Source organism: Cynocephalus volans, chromosome 3, assembly GCF_027409185.1.
Source record: "Cynocephalus volans isolate mCynVol1 chromosome 3, mCynVol1.pri, whole genome shotgun sequence".
In the NCBI taxonomy this organism is placed as follows: domain Eukaryota; kingdom Metazoa; phylum Chordata; class Mammalia; order Dermoptera; family Cynocephalidae; genus Cynocephalus; species Cynocephalus volans.
Window position 1 is genome coordinate 183,115,122 of NC_084462.1, and position 20,359 is coordinate 183,135,480.

Consider the following 20,359-nt stretch of genomic DNA (forward strand, 5'->3'; position numbering starts at 1 on the left):
ATGTGACTCTGTGTGTGATCTACATTGCTGTTAGAACAAAATTTAGACTGTGGTGGCTTACTGAGCATTCCTCCATCTGGCACCTGCCTAATCTGCTACTCTCTCTTGCGGCACTCTGGCCACACTGGTATTTTTCCCTGTGTCTTGAAGATACCAAACTCATTCCCGCGTTGCATCTTCCTCATTTGCTCTTTCTTCTGTATAGAGCGCTTCCCTTTTTCCTCTTCTCTCTCCCATTTCTTCCCATGATGGGCTCCTTTCATCATTTGGGACCCTGTTCAAATGTCTCCTCCTCAGAGAAGTTTCCTCTGACCTCTGCAGCTAAAGAAGTCCTCCCCACCTTCTTTCCTAGTCTGTCTAGTCTATTTCAGCTTTTTTTCCTCCTCCAAGCCCTTGTAACACACCCAAAATCATGTTCATGATAACCAAAAACTGGCTCTGCCATTTATCTGTGCACATGAGGTTTTATTTTTGGCTCCTCTGCCATCCCAAGGGGAGCAGAGTGATTCTGAGATTTCTGGCTTGTAGAATTGGATGGATAGGTAGTACTGTCGTTTACTGAGAAGGAAAATACTAGTTGATGATGTCATTGAAGAGTTAGGTTTTTAGAGTGTGTGTGTTTTGGACACTGTTCTGATTATGTATGTTCTAGCTGATTCCTTTCTTGAATTTTATCCTTTTAGAAAACAAAGCTCTATGACTTTGGTTTTGAGCATGTTGATTTTAAGTTGCCTGTGAGCACTCAAGAGGATTTGTCAAGTAGGCAATTGGCTGTATGCATTTGGAGCTCAGAGGGTAAGGTGGGGCAGGGGTATGACAGACTGGATGTAAATCCTACCTTTGTCAGTTATCTCTGTACTGGGCAAGCTGTTGAACATGTCTGAGGTGTTTACTCATCTGTCAAGTGGGAATAAGGTGCCCTACTTTAGCAGGTTAGGATGAAATAAGAAAATACACACAGTGCTTAGCACAGTGCCTGGCATGTACAAGAATTACTTTACTTACTGTAAAATATTTAATTAATTAAAGGAAAGTATAGTAAAAGTGGATTGGGCTGGTTAGTAATGCTAACTTTTGAAAGCCTATTATATGTCAGGTACTATGGAGAATACTTTTACATGGATTCATTTATTTACTTCTTACTATTTCCTAACTAAAAATTTTAGCTACTGTGCTAATACTATTTTCTCATGATAAAACATACCCGATGCATTCCTAGTAGTCCTCCCCCATCTGCACTCCCCTTTATATATGTATATGTGTATATATGTATGTGTATATATGTGTATACGTCTAAGTATATATTTTGGCTGGTCGGTACAGGGATTGAACCCTGGTGTTACCAGTACTAAGCTCTAACCAACTGAGCTAACCAGCCAGCTCATTTTTAAGTATGTATTTGGTTCCAATCTTGAATTTTTTTCCTTTTACATGCAAGAAAACCAATAAATCTCCAAATATAAAGTTATATACATTAGGTTTCTTGTACTTACCTTTAAGAATGGTAAGTATTCTAGTACTGTGTTGAAAAATAATCTGACTAATGCATTGTTTCCTACTTTTAATGAAGTTATCAAATGTCAAATTTTGTATGTCAAATATTTTGCTATTTTACATGAGTGATATAGGTTTAAATTATATGCCAGCATTGACTATTTGTCTTTGAGAAAGGAGCAGCTACTAATGTTGAATTAGTCCATTTTTTTTTATTGATTTAATATAGAGCTGTGTTTTTTAGTTATACTTTCCTCTAATGTTGAGATTAAAAATATTGTGATTAAAGACAAATCTGAGTGTCAGAATAAAGTACTGCTTTGTTTTTAAACTGCACATTGTTTCCTTCCTCACTGCCCCTTTCCTGCTGGAAATGACAATCACATAATGGGATGTTGATTTCTTTTCAGTGTTCTATTGTAAAGATAAGATTCACATTAATCATTTATTTTATTCTATACATAGTTTCCTTTTAGAACAAAAGTCGAGGTTAATGTCTAAGTTTCACACACGATTTGTCATGCTTCATCCTAAATAAAATTGCCTTAGTTCCTGTGAGATATGTTTGATGTATAAGAAAATACTTCAAACATTTTTTCAAAATATTTAGGAAATAGTTAAAAGCATACTGTTCAATGAAAACGTTGCATGTTTAGAGTGGTTAAAAAAGAACACTATTTAAAACATAGGATATATCCACAGAAACTTTAACTTCTGACCTTGTAACAAAGAGAAACTTGGAGTCTCATCATGTTTTCTTATTCTTAATATTGAGAGTTCTGATTCTAAGATGGTCATAAGAACTCTCATTATCAGTAACTTAACTTGATGGATAATAACAATATGGTAGGTTCCATACTCTGTAGGAGAATGTTGGGAACCTGTTCTTTGTGATTTTGTCAACATAGCTTGAAATAGTGGGTATTTCATCTTTGCCTGAGCTCTTGTAGCTTTCACCCGGGATTGCAGCAGGAACAGGACAGTCTGTGTTTCCTGAATCCTCCAGGCCCTCCTGCTGACTCCCGTTGTCAGTATTACTTAGGAAGTCTTTCAGAACTTGCTTGAAGATGTAGACTATTTCCCATGGCAGTACATCATTTTCTGCCAAAACTTCTCGAAATCTAGGGGGAATGTGGTAGTGAATATTCAATTCAAAAATTTCTTTGGTCCTATCTCTTTATCTCCAAAATACAGCTTAAGTAATGTACTAATATACTAGTGACCCATCTTTTGAGTAATCTGCACACTGCCTTAAAACTATGCTTCTAGTAAAAACCTTAAAACGTATTTTAAACAAGTTTTCTACCAGTAAGATATCAATAGATATTTTTGTCCAGACTATCCCTAGGGATTTTGGTAGCTGAGTATTCGATACACGTGATTAAGTAATTTACATGATAGAATACAGTTTCCAGTGTAAACACGTGGGGAATTTAGGCTTGGCAGTAGCAAATATCACAAGAGTAGAATTATAGTACTTTTACCTGCTGAGAATGGTTCCGGTTTGGCCAGGTTGAACTTGTGAGCAAAGTACTTCAAGTTGTCTCTGTTCAGTAGCTGGGATGGAAGTGTGGAGGTTCTGGTAGTTTCTCAGCCAGTTGTAATCCACACCTGTTTTTTTCACTTTTTGTTCATTTTCGAGCTCTTGTATTAATCTCTCTCGTTCCATTAGGTGCCATTTTAATTCCCGAAGCAGAGTTTTTGTCACTACATCTGAGCCAGGATAGTGTGTGGGTTTGTAGGGATCATTTTTTGGCCATTTCATCCAACCAAAAAGTGGCATTTTTAGCCTGTGGAAATATTCTCTCTTGTTTATTTGTAAAAATGTTATGGTTTTGATCAGCAAATATTTGTTTTTTTACAATAAATTTTCCAGAAAAGTACATGAATTTTTTTACTGGTTAGATATACAGGTCAAAATAAGATTAGAGCGCGAATTAAAGTATTTTAATTTCTAACTAGGTCAGTGCCAAAAACTAAGCTTTGAAAATACTTTTATGTTGCTAAGTAGAAATTAAAAATACAAAGTCAGAGATAATCTACAAGCTAAGGAGGTTCTGAACATAACACTAACACTTGCTGTTAAAAGTTCTTAGGAGGCTTAAAATAGTAATGTATGGGAAAGTGCTATCTACAGACACACTTTTAAGTGTTGTACAGAAGAGATTTAAAGCTTACCTGATAAGTTAAAAGATCTGATGCGGTGATGTTGCTAAAGAGTTTGCTTGGAGTGGTGATGAAGCTGTGGTTTACTCGGGCGTATCTTGCTCTCCTGGATGTGTCCTCTGTTGAAGGAAAGAGCCTCCTTATTTAGTCAGTGAAACTGTATTTGAAATAAATAACTTTCTGTGTTAGGAATGAGGTTGTGATGTCTTCATTTGGAGAGTGCTCATTAATTCACCTTGTAAGTAAGCTGGAAGAAATGATGAAAATAACTTACTATTTAATCTCCACAAGTTATGTAATGGTCTACCTTTTGAATGTAGCTCAGTCTATTTGAAAAAGATGCCGGCAGCTACGGATGCTGGTCCTAAATGCATTCCGACGTGTCTTTGGTAATGAAATGAAGAATGGTTGTCTGAAGCACACGGATGTGCTCCTAGCTAAAGTGAAGACTGTCGCGTGGTGTGATGCTTCGCTGTGCATAGCTGTAGGTCACAGTTTAATGCTGTATTTTTATGCCTGTAGAGCTCTAAAAATAACCATGTTGCTTTTATTCTTCAGCTTAACTTTCAGGCCATTTAGAAGTAAGGTCGCTGTCCTCTCTAATGAAAAAAGGAAGACTACATCAGACTTGACCATTTGCAAAATATACATTCTGAGAAAGCTGTTGTGATTGAGCAAAATAGGCAAAGAATGGTGGTGTCCATCATATGTGAAATATTTAGCAAATGTTACATTCTGTATTCATTTTGGGTTTTTTTGCAAAATGGTAGTTAAATCTGCATATTTAAGCAAGTCGAAATGCTACAGGGTATTATAAACACTTAAGTAGATAACTTTGAAATATACTTTTAATCTCTTTAAAAACATGGTGATAAAGGCAATAATGGGTTGTCAGGAAAAAATAAGTGACATAAGAACATATAAAGTTTAAAACAAAATCTTATAATTCAACACAGAAAATCACTTTAGTGTTTCCTTTTGGGGTTGAAGATGCAAAACTTATTCTTACTATTTGGGCAAGTGCTGGTGTGTAATGGTCTTTATTGTGTTAATTTTCTATTCAGGTGTTCTTTTGCTAGAAAGTGGGCAGAGTATAAAACATGTTTTACTCTCTAGTTTCTGATAAATGACGACATACTAGTTTTTCCTTTTATAATATTTGTTTCTTCCGTTGTTTTTTCCTTCAAATGAGCCGTGAAGAATCAACATTGTTTACACCAGACCTGCATGTCATGCATGATCAAGAGTGATGTCTGTGGTCATCCCACAGCTCCTGTTATTTACATGTTAGAAAAAGCCAGATGTCAGGATCCATTATCTTCAACTAGAAGGTTTTCACATTCCATTGCATGTAGTACTATGAGAAGAGAAGGAATAAAGTTTGTCATGACAGAAGTGTCCTACCAAATTTTATACCAAAAATACAATGAATCTTGTCACCTATTCCTTTGAATAACCTTCTTGTTACTGCTTAAAAATTTTTTCCCTCTGAAATGGCAACAAAAATATCAGAATATATTGGATATGGACCATAAACCAAATTTCTGTTGAAGGCCCTCTGCGGTCTTGCACTGTCCCTCACCTGGCCTTCTCTCTCACTCTGCCGGGAGTGTCTCCTTTGTACTGGCCGGGCCTTACTGTCCCGATGCTTGCTGTGCTCACTTCCAATACTTTGGCTTTTATTAAACGGGGTCTCTCTTCTGAAATGCTTATTCTTTCTCTTTTCCATGTGTCCACATTGTCATTCTCTTTTTCAGAGACCAGCTCAAATACCAACTCATTTTTTCCTTCTGTCTGAAGTAAAGCATCTATGTTTTTTCCTTGGCCCTACCTTTCCTTTGAACTCTGGATTTATCTTTGTTGTTAAACTCCTAGAAAGACTGGTCTGTGTTCTTGTTCTCTCTTCTTCTCTCTACTTTCTAATGCTTTGCCTCTGTCCTCTACTGTAAGTGCTGGCTTTCAGTCACTCAGCAGCTGTTTATTGCCTGTCTTCTCTGGGTTGGATGGTTAGGGGCTGGGTGTGCCCCACCCAGTGGACAACATGAACTGGTTCCTACCCTCATGGAGCTAGCCTTCGAATGGGAAGACAAATACAAGTAAGTACAGGACCATCCATTGAGGTAATTATAGATCATCATGGGTTATTTAATGTACTTGAAGCACTTGCCCCAGTTAGAGCTGAAGGTCAGGGAAGGACTTTGGGTGGAGTATGTCCTTGAACAGAGATTTAGAGATCAATGAACTAGCTACACAGAAAGTTTCTTGAAGGCAGTCAAGAAGATTGATTCTCCACTTGACTTATTTGACACCTGTCTTGCCATTGAGACCATTGCCCACATCTAATCTTGTCTGACTTTTTCTTACCACCTCAGCTCACACTGAGTATGCCTTCCTGGGAGCTTAGTGTGTAAACCAGTTTTTCTAGTACTTCGTGCTACTTATATTACTACAAATTTTATTTATTTATTTTTGTCCAATTTCCTGAGATTGTTAGATAGAAGTAGAGACCAAATATCATTCTCTGATTATAGCATTTCCCCTACTACCATGTAAATAGAGAACATAAATATTTGTATGTGGAGTATATATAAAGCAAATGTATTTCACAGGCCTGGTTTTCCAAAGCCTTGCAATTTCAGGTTAAGCTTAACTTCTTAAAAGTACATATAAAATGTTGACCTTGCAAAAGATAGGAATTTTTCACCAGACTAATCTTTGTTGTAAGATAAAGAATTGTAGCACAGTAAGGTTGCTGGCTCAAAGACAGACAGGTTACTGACTGATATGTAAAGATACTGGGAAATTGCTGTAAGGAAAGCGAATGTTTGCTGAAATCAAGCTTTTGTTGGTGGATCGACTTAACTTCTTGCAAATTGCATTATAGAATTTCACCTTGCTTGCTTCACTGAATGTTACCAGCTTCTGTTGTTAAACTTGTTAAAACCCCACCTATGTTCTCTTCCTGTAACTTCCTGGTCTGGAGAATAAATGCAGGAAAAGAACCCCAATTTGTAGATAATTTCCCAAATGGAAGGAATGCCTCTCTCTTGAGGGTTCCAGGAGATTAACCCCTTTTCGGGGCTTCTCACTACTCAGAAGAGATGGGCTTTGAGTAATCTTTGGCAGCTTCGTCACCCAGGGAAAAAGGGGTGACAAATCCGTGGGAGGCAAAGCAACATTTGTAGATCAAGGTGAGGAAGTATCTTTTTAAAAGTATTTCCTGTTTATCAGGATATAACCAGATTAATACTGGTTTTTATTTACCAAACACTTAGTAAGTAGAGTAAATGAATTCTAATGAATTGTAACTTTATTAGGATATTTGTGTGAAAGACATAAAGCTTAAACTATTAAGTAATTAGGTCCTTTTGTTTTCGGTCATTGTTATGATTTTCTAGGCTACATCTTTTAGCTAGATAGTATAAAATTTTATAAGACTCAAAGTGAAATAGGACCATATCATTCATAGTATGTGTGTATATCTATGTAAAATTTTAAGATGTGTAAGGAAGTATATAAAAAGGTAAGTCTAGAAAGATAAAATTAAGGAACTTGGAGGGGCAAACCAAGGAGCCAGCCACAACTTTTTATATATTGCAGTCAGGGCCACCTTATATTGTATTCAACAGCATTTGATTGCAGTTAAACAATGATTTTTTTCATTGTGGGGGGACTAATATCCTCCTGTTTCTAATTCCTTTGCTACTGAATTAAAGTTTCTGGATTATTGTCTCATTTTTCTAAGTTGAAAATCACTTTTCTATGGGATTGTTTGTATAAAAACACTCAACAAACTAGGAATGGAGGGAAACCAACATAATAAAAGCCATATATGGAAAGCCCACAACTAACATCAATGGTCAGAGACTGAAAGCTTTTCCTCTAAGATCAGGAACAAGTCAAGGATGCCACTTTCACCACTTCTGTTTAACATAGTACTAGAAGTTCTAGCCAAAGCCATTAGGCAAGAAAAGGAAATAACAGGCATCCAAAGTGGAAAGTGAGAGGTTGAGTTATCTGTTTGCAGGTGATATGATCTTATACAGTAAGAACTAATAAATGATTTCAGCAAAGTAGCAAAACACAAAGTCAGCACACAAGAATCAGTTGCATTTCTATCCACTAACCATGAACAACCTGGAAAGGATGTTACAAAAACTATTCCATTTATAATAGCTACGAAAATAATAAAATAGTTAGGAATTTACTTAACTGAAGAAGGGAAAGCTTTGTACAATGAAAAGTACAAAACATTGCTGAAAGAAATTAAAGAAGATATAAATAAATGAGAACACATCCCATGTTCATAGGTTAGAAGACTTAATACTGTTAATATGTCCATATTACCCAGTGTGATCTGAAGATCAACGTCTGTCAAAATCCCAATGATGTTTTTGCAGAAATAGGAAAACCCAACCTAAAATTCATATGGAATCTCAAGGGACCCTGAATAGCCAAAACAATCTTTAAAAAGAACAAAGCTGCAAGACTTACACTTTCTTATTTCAAAACTTACTACAAAGCTACAGTAATCAAGCAGTACAGTTGTCCCTGGATATGTGCCGGCCATTGGTTCCAGGACCTCTGCAGACACCAAATCCACATATGCTCAAATCTCATATAAAATGATGAAGTATTTGCATATAACCTATGTACATCCTTATGTATACTTTAAATCATCTCTAGATTATATGTGATACCTAATACGATGTAAATGCTATTGAAATAGTTGTTATACTGAATTGTTTTTTATTTGTATTATCTTTATTCTTATTTAAACATTTTTTTTCCTGAATATATTTGGTCTGTGGTTGGTTGAATCTGTGGATTCAGAAACCACAAATACAGTGGGCCAACTGTATGGTATTGGCATAAAGACCAATGGAGTAGAATAGAGAATGCAGAAATAAACCCTCATGTATGGTCAAATAATATCCAATAAGGGTGCCAAGACCATTTAATGGAGAAAGGACAGTCCTGTCAACCAATGGTGCTGGAAAAACTGGATATCTATGTGCATAAGAATGAAGTTGGACCCTTACCTTACACCATAATACAAAAATTAACTCAAAATGGATCAAAGACCTAAATGTAAAACCTTAAACAATAAAACTCTTAGAAGAAAACAGAGCAAAAGCCTCACAACATTGTATTTGGCAATGATTTCTTGGATATGACACCAAAGGCACAGGTAATGAAAGAAAAAAGACAAATTAGACTTAATGAAAATTAAAAAATTTTGTACATCAAAAGACTATCAACAGATTAAAAAGGCAACCCACAGAATGGGAAAAATATTTACAAATCATATATCTTTGAGAGGATTAATATACAGAATATATATAACTCCTGAAAACAACAACAACAAAAACTGATTCAAAAATGGGCGAAGGATGTGAATAGATATTTCTCCAGAGAAGATATATGAATGACCAATAAGCACATGAAATGCTCAGCATCACTAATCATTAGGGAACTGCAGATCAAAACTATAATCAGATACTACCTCACACCCATCAGGATGGCTATTGTTAAATAAAAGTGTTGGTGAAGATGTGGAGAAATTAGAACCCTTGTGTACTGTTGGTAGGAATATAAAATGGTGGCTCCTCAAAAAATTAAAAATATGATTACCATATAATTCAGGAGTTCCTCTTCTGGGTATATATCCAGAATAATTGAAAATAGGGTCTTGAAGAGAGATTTGTATACCCATGTTCATTGCAACATTATTCACAGTATCTAAAACATGGAAGCAACAAAAGTGTTCATTGAAGGATGAATGAGAAAGCAGAACGTGGTCTATTGGTACAGTGGAATATTACTCAGCCTTAAAGAGGAGGGAAATTCTGACACATGCAACGGCATATGAACCTCAAGGATATTGTGTTAAGTGAATTAAGCCAGTCACAAAAAGACAAATACAAAAGAAAACAAAGCAAAAAACCCCCAAAGACATACTTTATCTTTCCACTTATATGAGGTAGAATAGTCAAAATGATAGAGACAAAAAGTAGAATGGTGGTTGCCAGCAGCTGGGGATAGAGGGATAGGGGAGTTATTGTTTAATAGGGACAGAGTTGCAGTTTGACAATATGAAAGAGCCCTGGAGATGGCTGGTGGTGATGGTTGCACAACATTAAGAATGTATTTAATACCCCTGAACTGTACCCTTACAAATGGTTAAGATGGTAAGTTTTATGTTATATGTGTTTACCACAATAAAAAAATTGAGAAAAGAGATGCAGTTAATATTTGAGGAGAAATTATGTCAAATTTCTTTTCTCAATATTATTTTCTCTACTAAATATTTTAATTAAAATAATACATTTCTTAAAGTTCAAAAATCATATTTCTATGGGGTTGTTTATATCTTATTGATTTATAGGAATTCTTAATGCAAATGTTTTCTTTCAAGTGATCACCTGTTCCTCTTAACCTGGTCAGAGCCATCCTATTAAAATAGGAGGTAGATATTGCTATTTCTCTGTCTCTGCTCAAAATCCGCTTTACTGAGAACAAAAGCCAAAATCTCTGTAATTACTCCCTGCCCCTCTACCTGGTACCCCCAGCTCTTCCCCGTACTCCTCTGGCCACCCCCATTTCCTACCATCCTTTCCCCAGCTCCTTCTGCAGGAGCTATCTAGGCCTCCTGACTTTCCGTTGACCGCACTGGCATGCTCTTATTTGTTGAGTGAATCAATGAGTAAATATCAGGCAAATGGTAACAAAAAGAATGCTGATTTAAATGTTAATATCAGGCAAAAGTAGACTTTAATGCATGCAGCATTTTGCTAAAATGTATTAGGGTTCTCCAGAGAAACAGATCCAATAGGATGTGTGAAGGTACTTCAAAAGGTGAAAGGTAGGATTAAAAGATAATACAAATCCTTCCATGAGCTTTTTTGTTTGTTTTTATCCAACTTTTAATAGAATCATAAGCTTTTTGAAGACTCCTCATATAGATATATGGGAGGAGATTTATTATGAGAATAGATTGGCTCACATGATTATGAAGGCCGAGAAGTCTCACTACATACTGCCTGCAAGCAGGAGAACAAGGAAAGCCAGTAATGCAATTCAGTCTGAGTTTGAAGGCCTGAGAACCACAGGAGCTGATGTTGGTGTCACTTCCAGTCTGAGGCCGAAGGCCTGAGAACCTGGGGGGGCTGCTGCTGAAAGTCCTGGAGTCTGAAGACCCAAGAATCAAGAGCTGTAATGTCTGAGGGCAGGAGAAGATGAATGTCCCAGCTGAAGTAGAGACAGAATTCACCCTAAGTTCTTTTCATTCTATTTGGGCAGGTCTTCAACAGATTGGATGATGCCCACCTTCATTGGTGAGGGCAGATCATCTTTACCCAATCTACTGATGCAAATGCTAATCTCTTCTGGAAGCACCTTCACAGACTCATCCAGAAGTAATGTTTTACCAGATGTCTGGGCATCCCATAGCCCAGTCAAGTTGACACATAAAATTAACCATCAAATAAAGTCTCAAGTTTCAAGAATCAATATCATTCAGCCTTTGACAACAGTGCATTAAAATTAGACACTGATAACAAAAACACAATTATAATTGACTGTATATTATATATATCACCACAATTGTTTTTATTCACTTAATGTTCTGGACATTTTTTTATCTATTAGCATGAGTAGAGTCATGGCATTCTTTAAAAATGATATACATCTAAAAATATTAATAATTGTATACATATTTATGGGGCACAGTGAGATATTGATACGTATGTACATTGTGTAATACTCAAATCTAAGTATTTAGAATTTCCATCATCTCAAATATTCATTCTTTCTTTGTGGTGAGGACATTTAAAATTCTTCTACCTGTTTTGAAATATACCATACAATATTGTTAACTGTAATCACCCTTCTGCTCAATAGCACACCAAAACTTATTTCTCCTAACTGACCCCAGAGTGATATTTCAGTACATGTATACAATATGTGATGAAAAAAATGGTACTTATGAAGTAAGAGCATGACGTAGTTTTAGCTTGGCCCTCTGTTGGATGTCCATTTCAGGTTTTAACTATTACAAATATTATGAAAAGGTACTCTTCCTCCTTGGAATCCTTGATACCCTTACCCAGTTTTATTTCTCTGCATATCACCAATCAGCATTTTACATACCTATTATGTTTCCTTCACATATGGCAGTTTCCTGAGGGCAAGAAGTTTGTTCTGTTTCTTGTAGTACCTACAGTGTCTAAGACAGTGCCTCACATGTGGCAGGTGTTCGTTCAGTAAGTGTTTGCTGAGTGAATGCTTCCGTGCATGTCTTTGCACATGCTTCTTTGTTTAGTGTGCAAATATTGCTCTGAGGAAGATCCTGAGGAAAAAATTGGCTTGTAGGAGACGTATATTATAAGTTTTAATAGGTATTGCAGATTGCGCTTCAGAATAAATGGATATGCCCACTTACACCCTCTCCCCATAAATATTCTCATAATATTTGCTCTTTTTGCCAATTTGATGGATGAAAAACGATTTTTCATTGTTTTAATTTTCATTTACCTGGTAACTGAGTTTGAGCATATTTTCATTTGATGGTTGACTATGCATTCCCCCCCCGTGATTTATATAAAATAACAAATCAGGAACTCTTCTAGCACACAGTGGTTTCTTAGCTTTTTGGAAATTGTATATTAACTTTTACTATTCTTTTCAGGTCACTCAGCCAAAGGAGCTCAGAAATGGAGTATATTAACAAATACAGACAGCTTGAAGCACATGTATTTGATATGTATGGCAGTGATCAACCAACCCGTGGGCCAGGTAATCAAGTATCTTTAAGTATGTTAAACATGATACATGAATGCTTCAAACCTTAAAAAATTAAGTTCTTAAAAATCTTTAAGAAATATAGCATTTTGGTCAAAGTAAGGAATCAGAATTTTGGGATGAGTGTATGATAGATTGTAAAACATTGATTTTTTTCTACCTTGAATATAGTATCTAATAGACTGTTCTTTGGAAGATGAATAGTGGTCAATTACCTTACTATGAATTAAAACTACTTAAAATTTTTATTTAAAACCTTATTACAGGATTTTTTTTTACAATAAACATTTTAAAATAAAAATTTAAACAATGTAGAAATGTATAAAATGAAAAGTAAAAGGTCCTTAAATCCCCCTACCCAAGGGTACAGCTGTTCAGAGTTTGAAGTAATTTAGTTACTTTCTATGAGTATGAAGTTTCTTTTCCTGAGATATCTTATTAGCGTCAGGCTCTATTCATATAATAGAAGTTACATTTTAGGTTTTTTTTGCTTTATAAAATGTTATCCATGAGAAACTTCTGCCAGTTCAGCTGGGAAACTCTGCCTTATCCTGTCCTTCCATCCCGTGTACGTTTGCTCAGACCAAAGGATAGAAGTTGGGGCTGGAGTAACATTTTCCTTTTCTTGTTTAGCCTTTTTAAAAATTAGAAAATACAGTCCATACATAATAGTATATTAATCTTTGGGATTAATTTGGGCTTCTTGACGATATCGATCGGTATCTTTCACCAGTTCTGGAAAATTCTGAGCCATTATCCGTGCCCCACTCTCTCATTTAGTTTTGTATTTTTCGCTTTTGGTTACTATGCTGTATTATGGTTAATTTATCATTGTTTATCTTTCACCTTAAGGCAAAAGCAGCCCTCAGTTCTTTGCTTTCTTACTCTCTGTGTTCTTGTTGTATTGCAGACTTTGGCCTGCTGTCTCCTTACTGTCTCATCAACCCTTCAGTTCTGTTATGTTTGTGTATTTCATCTAGTATCTCTAGTTGCTCTCCAGAGGGAAATTTGTCTGAACAACCGAGTACATTATTACCAGAGGCGATAGTTCAAAATGTGTGTGCCCTTTGACCCACTTTCTACTATGCTACATAAAAGAATGTTTATTGCATCGTTGCTTTTCTGTGGGAGGTCTTAGAAGTCTCTTAAATGTCAGACTGGCGACGTTATCTGTTTGGTAGAGTACTATGCAGCTTCAATAGAAGCATGAAATAACCACATGTGTGATTGTGGAAAGACATCCATCATCTAATATTTCCATCTGGGGAAGCATATTAGTTACTTTACAGATGACTCTCTGTCATGTGATCCTTCCTGTTATGCCCACGTGCTGGTCCTGGGCATGTGCACAAACCCAGCACACATGGCATGCTGGTCCTGGAGCACACCGTATGGGACTGCCACTGTCTGGAATTAGCTAGGTTAAGTGAATATCTGCAATTTACAATGTCTGTTCTCGTCACTTTTGATTTAGATTCATATTTGAAACTATTCTTTGCTTTCTTGATCCATGGTGTTTTAATATGTTTGGACCTTTTTGCTGGGCAGTCATGTAAGCTACAGCTTTGGCTACAGCTGGAGGATTCATTCAGCCACCAGTATTCATCAGCATGTGTGCTGGGGATTGTATGAGGCAGTGAGAATATGACAAGAAAGACCTGGACCCTCCTGTTACAGAGATTAGCATTTAATTGCATAGCTACACAAATGAATGCGTTTGGAGATAAGTGCTCTAACAGCTCTGTGGGGACACAAAACAAGGATTTCTGATTTGGACTGGGGATTGGGAACACAGTTGTTGAGCTGAAGGATGGTAGAAGTTACCTAGGCTGCGTGGGGATCTGGGTGGATGGAAAGATATGTGTAGAGGCTTTGTGATGGGAGAAGGCCTGGTGTTTCAGCCCTGAAAGAGGGCCCGGTATTGCTGGGGAGTAGAGATGGGTTTGGGGGCGCTGGGCAGGGTCAGCTATAGGCTAAATAATAGCCCCCCAAAGAGGCCCATATCCTAATCCCCAGAACCTGTGAATATGTTACCTTCATGGTATAAAGGACTTTGCAGATGTAAATTAAAGATCCTGAGATGGAAGGTTATTCAGATGGGCCCAGTGTAATCACAGAGTGTTTGTAAGAGGGAGGCAAGAGGATAATGAGTCAGTAGTAGGACATATGACGATGGAAGCCAAGGGTTGGAGTGATGTGAGGAAGGAGCCGTGAGCCTAGGAATGCAGGCATCTTCCAGAAACTGAAGAGCCTGGCAGTGGATTCTTCCCCACAGAGCTTCCAGAAGGAACCAGCTGTGTCAACACCTTGATCCAGAAGTGTGAGAGAATCAGTGTGCATTAAGCCACTGAGTTTGTGGTAATAAGTTACAGCAGTGATAGAATACTGATGCAGCTGCACTGGCTGAGGTTAGGTGAGATAAACAAGACCAGTAACGGAGCTTAGGGGCCCTAACTAAGAATTTACTTAATACCCAGAGCTATTAAAGGTTCTAAATTTTTCTTGGGATGAGTGTGAAGAGAGGAGGGAGGTGTCATGTGATTAGACGTGTGTTTTGAAAAGGGCACTGTGGTCATATTTTTGAGAATGGATTGGAGGGGGCCAGAGCAGACCTGAGGAGAACAGGCGGAATTTCCCAAGTTTAGAGGGGCTTGGTGCCTGGGACCAGGGTGACAGCAGTGGAGGTGAAGAGCAGGCTCAGGGAAGAACGGGACAGGACTTGATGATGTGCTGGATGGGAGGGTGGAGGAGAAGGGGCCACGGCAGGCAGGGAGATGCTGCCATGTTTTGAAGTGCCGAAGTGCCTTTGGAGCATTGAAGAGGTGAGATCAGGTTCTCACAAGTGTGCTGAGTGCATGCGTGCACACACTTCTTATATACCCGTGTACAGATATGTGTCTGTATATGCACACATGTAGACATGGAGCTGTTTCTATGTCTATTTATTATTAAAACCATGAGATCACAACGATACCTCTAATTCTAGACCAGTGCCACAAGTTTCAACACAAACATTTTATTATATACGGTTATAAAATATTTTGATTTGAAATACTTTTGATATTGGTGTGATATAGGTGTTGTTTCATTTGTAAATGTTAAAAAAAATTGTTTCTAAGTAGAAATGCAAGGACACACATTCAGTGAATTTATATAGATTACATTAGATTCATTTTATATAACGTAAATCATTTTTTTAAAAAATTGAGATTTAATAGCATTGGTAAAAGGAATCTTTCCTAAAAGTATGGTCCTGGCTCCAGATTGTGGACTCCTGCAGGGTTCTGTTGCTTTCACATGACACTTTCGAATTTGTCCTGGGATAGTGTCTTTAGGTTGTGATTAAATGCCACAGTGCCACATTCTTCTTAATTTGGTGAGGAGAATATGACAAATAAGAAAGACCTGTACCCTCCTGTTACAGAGAGGGTTAGTGGTTGTTTTCATTCTCTGTTTAGCTTTTCTTTTGGTTTTAAGAGAATGGCCTATGTGGAATGTAAATAACTGAATGGGAAACATCACTCTCCTGCCAAGTTAAGTTTAATTTTGTATTCAGAATACCGAGCATACTGGGAGAAAGTAATATATAATTATCTATTTTGAAGACTTAATTTTATGGTTAAATCAGTAAAGCAGCAATTAAACTTATTTTCTGTAATGTATTATGTCTAGATTTTAAGATAAGAAACATTGTTAAGTTCTTTATGCAAGCTGACATAATACTCATCAGTTAAAATTTGTTACATACTTTTTGGAACCACTAATTGCTGAACTTTTTGGTTAGATTTTATATTTAGTTGCTAATGATATGGTGGGGCGGCTTAGTGAAGAGAACTTGCGATTTTTATGGTTTCCAGTTTTTCCCAATTCATGTGAAATATTTTAATGTTAGTAATCTAGGATAAAGAGATAACAGGAAAATAAGAATTGTATATTTTGGGGTTGAGGTATTTCTCATGCCACTTCTGCATTTTACTTTGTCATATGTAGTTTGTTGATTTGCCCCTCAATTGTGCATGATGCTTTTCCTCTTCTTTTGTGGCTCAGGCACAGATGAAAGAGCCACACAGCAATGGACATCTCTGCTGTTTGGTTTTCTGTTCGCCCTTTGGCAGTGTGCGTGGAGGCAGGACTCGATCTGTGCTGGGCCTGCTTCAGCCAGTGACCTAAAAACGTCAGCTTGTGTTTTGTGTTCCATGGAGAAGGGCTATAGTTGAGACAGTACAGTTAGGACTTTTGGCATTTTTTTTCTTGTAAAATTTCTGTATTTAAAAAAAAAAAAAAAAAATTTCTGTATTTAAGTAGCAACCTTCAAAATGCATGTAATCAAGTAACAATGTAAGTCACGTCAACATTGTCAGCATAGCGGCTCGTTTAGCAGCGCGGTGAATCAGGGCTTAGAGTCTCTGAGCAAAAACAATGTAGCTGCCTTGTTTTTTGTCTTTCTAAAAGAATCTTTGTCACCTTCTCTCTCCTTTGAACACTTCTTCCCTCAGGTTCTCACTCCCGCTCTGTCTCCAGCTGCCTGTCCCTCTGTCTCCATGCTGTGTGTCTGGCTCAGGGCCCCTCCCTCTCAGTCTGTCCTAAGTCACCAGGGTTGTGTGGATTCTCCTTCCTTTCGTGTATTACTTTTAAGAAGGCCTTGGTGTACCAGTTGGGAAAAGGATGTGGCATCAGTTATGGTCTTAAGAGCTGAGAGGAGTAATGGAAAGAAAGCAAGATGTGAGGATGGAAAGGAAGCCCCTGTTTTAGTGAGCTTGGCAGTTGTTAGTGAGGTTGATTAGCAGATCAGAAAGCTGCGTGGGGCAGGACTTAAGAGAACTTTCCCCTGAGTCAGTAGCCACTAATGCCTTAAGAACACTGTTGCCCACAAAAAAGCTGTTTTTGCTTTGAGAGATTATAACAAATCTGGCTCCTCTGGCAAGATTGAGAACACGTACTTATACATCTTGATTCAAATATAGGAAAGTAACCATATTTTGACAATATATTATTAGACTAATTGTGAAAGTGAGACTATGTTGGGAAGAAGATTTAGGAGAGCAAAAGACAAGCTCACTGCATGTTTATCAGGCAGAGAGGGCCGATGGTAGTACACAGAGGGAGAGGGTGTTGGACAGAACTAAAGGGTTGGGAGAAAGAAGAAGGATGGGTTGTAGCAGGGGAGGTACCCAGAGAGGGGGTGAGCATGGTGCTGAATTTGGGAGAGAGACAGGGAGGCTTAAGAATTTATTTATTTTGGAAATAAAATTTATTTCCTGGTGAAAGTTTGTATGCAATGAACTTTGATAATTTGTTACTTTAAGTAATAACCAGAGGTCTAGAATTTGTAGCATGGCCAGAGAGCAGTGCATATATTTATAAGAGGACATTAAATAAGTAAGACTGGTCAGAACACAGCATCAGGCATCTTTAGCAGACTAAAGTTGCCCCTTTTCATGATACCTGTAGTTTGAAAGTTGTTTGATTTATTTATTGCTACTATTGATTTATTTTAGTAGCAAGGAATTCACACTTAAATTTCAGTTTAAGCTAATCATTTTAGTACCATTTAATCACGTGATGAGTGCTGTTTTACAGGTCTGTCATCTTATAAGGTAGTGCTAATCCTACAGTGTTGATGTCTGTGATGGAGGGATATGAGTGTTCTCAGGTGGCTTGTGTACACTGTTAATGATGGGCTGCCAAGGGAAGTTTCTAATTACTCTGCTAGCAATGTTAGCGTGTAGAAAATGTAGTTTTGTGTTTGTGTGTGTGCGCAAATATATACTGTATATGTAGATTAAATATATCATTGGGTTGTTTACTTCTCTTTTCAGATAAGAAATAGCATTGTATTTGTTTGTTTTTGTCTGATTCCAGGTCCAAGGCCACCTTTGTCTAAATTAAGCAATGTGACATGTATCCCAGAGACAACTTATAAATATCCTGATTTGCCTATAAATCGATGTAAGGAAGAGGTAAAATTATTTTTCCCATACGTAATTTTGCTGAATTGAATAAATGCCTGAGGCCCCACACTTTTGGTTTACAATTTGAGAGTTACCAGCTGAGTACAGCTGTGGCACGCAAGGCCCTGCGGCAGATACCAAGGAGGTTGTGCTCAGGGCTACGTGGAGGTGATTTTGTGTAATAATCATATTGATTATTTTTCTTTTAACCTATGATTTAATTTGTTTAGCCTTCACCTGAGTACATCTAACATTTAGTTTCTCTGGTCTTTCCTTCCTCTGAAATATCTGTAAATAAACACATGCTGTTCCTCTAGGAGAGCTTCTTATTTAAAGAAACTCACCGCCAGATCTTTTTATGAAGTAAATAACACACCCTCACATTTCCATTGGGTTTTCTTTACAGTGTTGCCCCTTTTTTCTGCCTATTGATTGATTTGGTCAATCACTGATAAATCATGATGTATCATTTTATTAACAATGCCAGTTATATAGACATAGGATGATTAAGTTTATAATTAGTTGCAAGTTATTAAACATGGTTAAAAGTAAGTGTATTGAAACCTTTATTAACTGTATAGTGGAAAAAGCAGTTACAGATAAAACAAAACTGGAAATGTTCCAAATTTAATTTTTGTTTTTAGGTTAAATCATACCACTTTTTAGAATATGTAACACTTTATTAATTTTTAGAGGTCAATATTCAAATGAATCTGTATTCTCTGACCATATCAATACTGGAAGGATAAGAGAGCTTAAATAAACTTAGGGTGGAGTTGGAGAAGGCATTGGATAGGAATTTTTAAAATGCTTCATATAGTCTTTAAGTGGAAAAGTGGAAGTTAATTGTTTAAAAATGTGTCTGAAGAATTTCACACGAAAATTTAAAACCACTTGAGTGTGATAACTTTGTTTTCATGTTTTTCAGTAGAATTACATGCAGGTTTATTACAAAATTTTAAAATAATAGAAATTTAGACTTAGTAAGGAATCCAGTTTGACATTTTCATTTTTATAGAAGAAATTAAGACCCAGCAAGCTGAAGTTAACTTAGCCGGGTTTTTCCATAGCTATTAATAGTTACTGTTCCATAGGTAGTGGAATCACTTTTAAATGTGGCAATTGTTCATAGCCTTCTTGCTCTCTTTTGTGATGTTTGTATGGTTAATTAACAATTAAACTTAATTAATCATTTAATAATTTAACTTAAAGATGAAAGGAAAAGTAAACCCTGAAAGTCTTGCTAAGGTAAGTAATATTTAACATCATTGCTAATTTTGTGCCAATTTTGACAGATAATTAAAAAAAATTCTAGGTTATTTCTTTGATAGCGAGTAATTCTGTGGTGATTATACACGGTGCCACGGGAAGCGGTAAAAGTACACAACTCCCGCAGTATATCTTGGACCATCACATTCAGCACTCTACCTTCTGCAACATTGTGGTCACCCAGCCACGGAAAATAGGGGCCAGCAGCATCGCCAGATGGATCAGTAGAGAGCGCTCTTGGACTCTTGGTGGTTTGGTGGGCTATCAGGTGAGATTCTGAGCGGGAGGGGAAGGGAAAGTGAACTGTCTCTCTCTTTGTTAATTTTTTATTTTATGTAAGTTGATGATAGTATGTGATGATTTTCTGTTGGAAATTAAAATGAAACTAATTGCATATAGATTAGAATGGTGGCATAATTTTAAAAAACAGTGAAACTGATTTTCTTGAAAATAACTTTTGATTTCATTCCCAGTTGAATAGGAAAGAAGTGAGAATAGTCAGGCTCATGGCTTTTATAATTTCATTCTTTTAATTGTATCTTTGTAGTCTGGAAGATGTCTTCATATACAATTGTCTGAACATAAAAATGTTAAAGGCAGTATGACTAAATATGTCATCCCCCCTGAAAAAAAGAAAAAAAATCAACTTGAGAACTTCACTTTTAATTTGGACCCAT

At 36.8% G+C, this 20,359-nt stretch overlaps 2 protein-coding genes across 2 annotated transcripts in view; one reads left to right on the forward strand and one right to left on the reverse strand.

The window, feature by feature from the left end:
* The window catches only part of TDRD9 (tudor domain containing 9), a 97,948-nt gene that overhangs the window by 6,881 nt on the left and 70,708 nt on the right, over nt 1-20,359 (forward strand). The window contains exons 2-4 of the mRNA XM_063091606.1: nt 12,350-12,456; nt 18,325-18,422; nt 19,729-19,950. Coding sequence (XP_062947676.1) covers nt 12,350-12,456; nt 18,325-18,422; nt 19,729-19,950 — 427 coding nt within the window. The remainder of the gene's footprint in view (nt 1-12,349; nt 12,457-18,324; nt 18,423-19,728; nt 19,951-20,359) is intronic.
* On the reverse strand, nt 2,315-3,277 carry RD3L (RD3 like). Its single transcript, XM_063088756.1, has 2 exons — nt 2,979-3,277; nt 2,315-2,615 (listed from the first exon to the last, which is right to left on the reverse strand). Exons 1-2 carry the CDS (start codon nt 3,275-3,277, stop codon nt 2,315-2,317), a joined length of 600 nt encoding a protein of 199 aa, XP_062944826.1.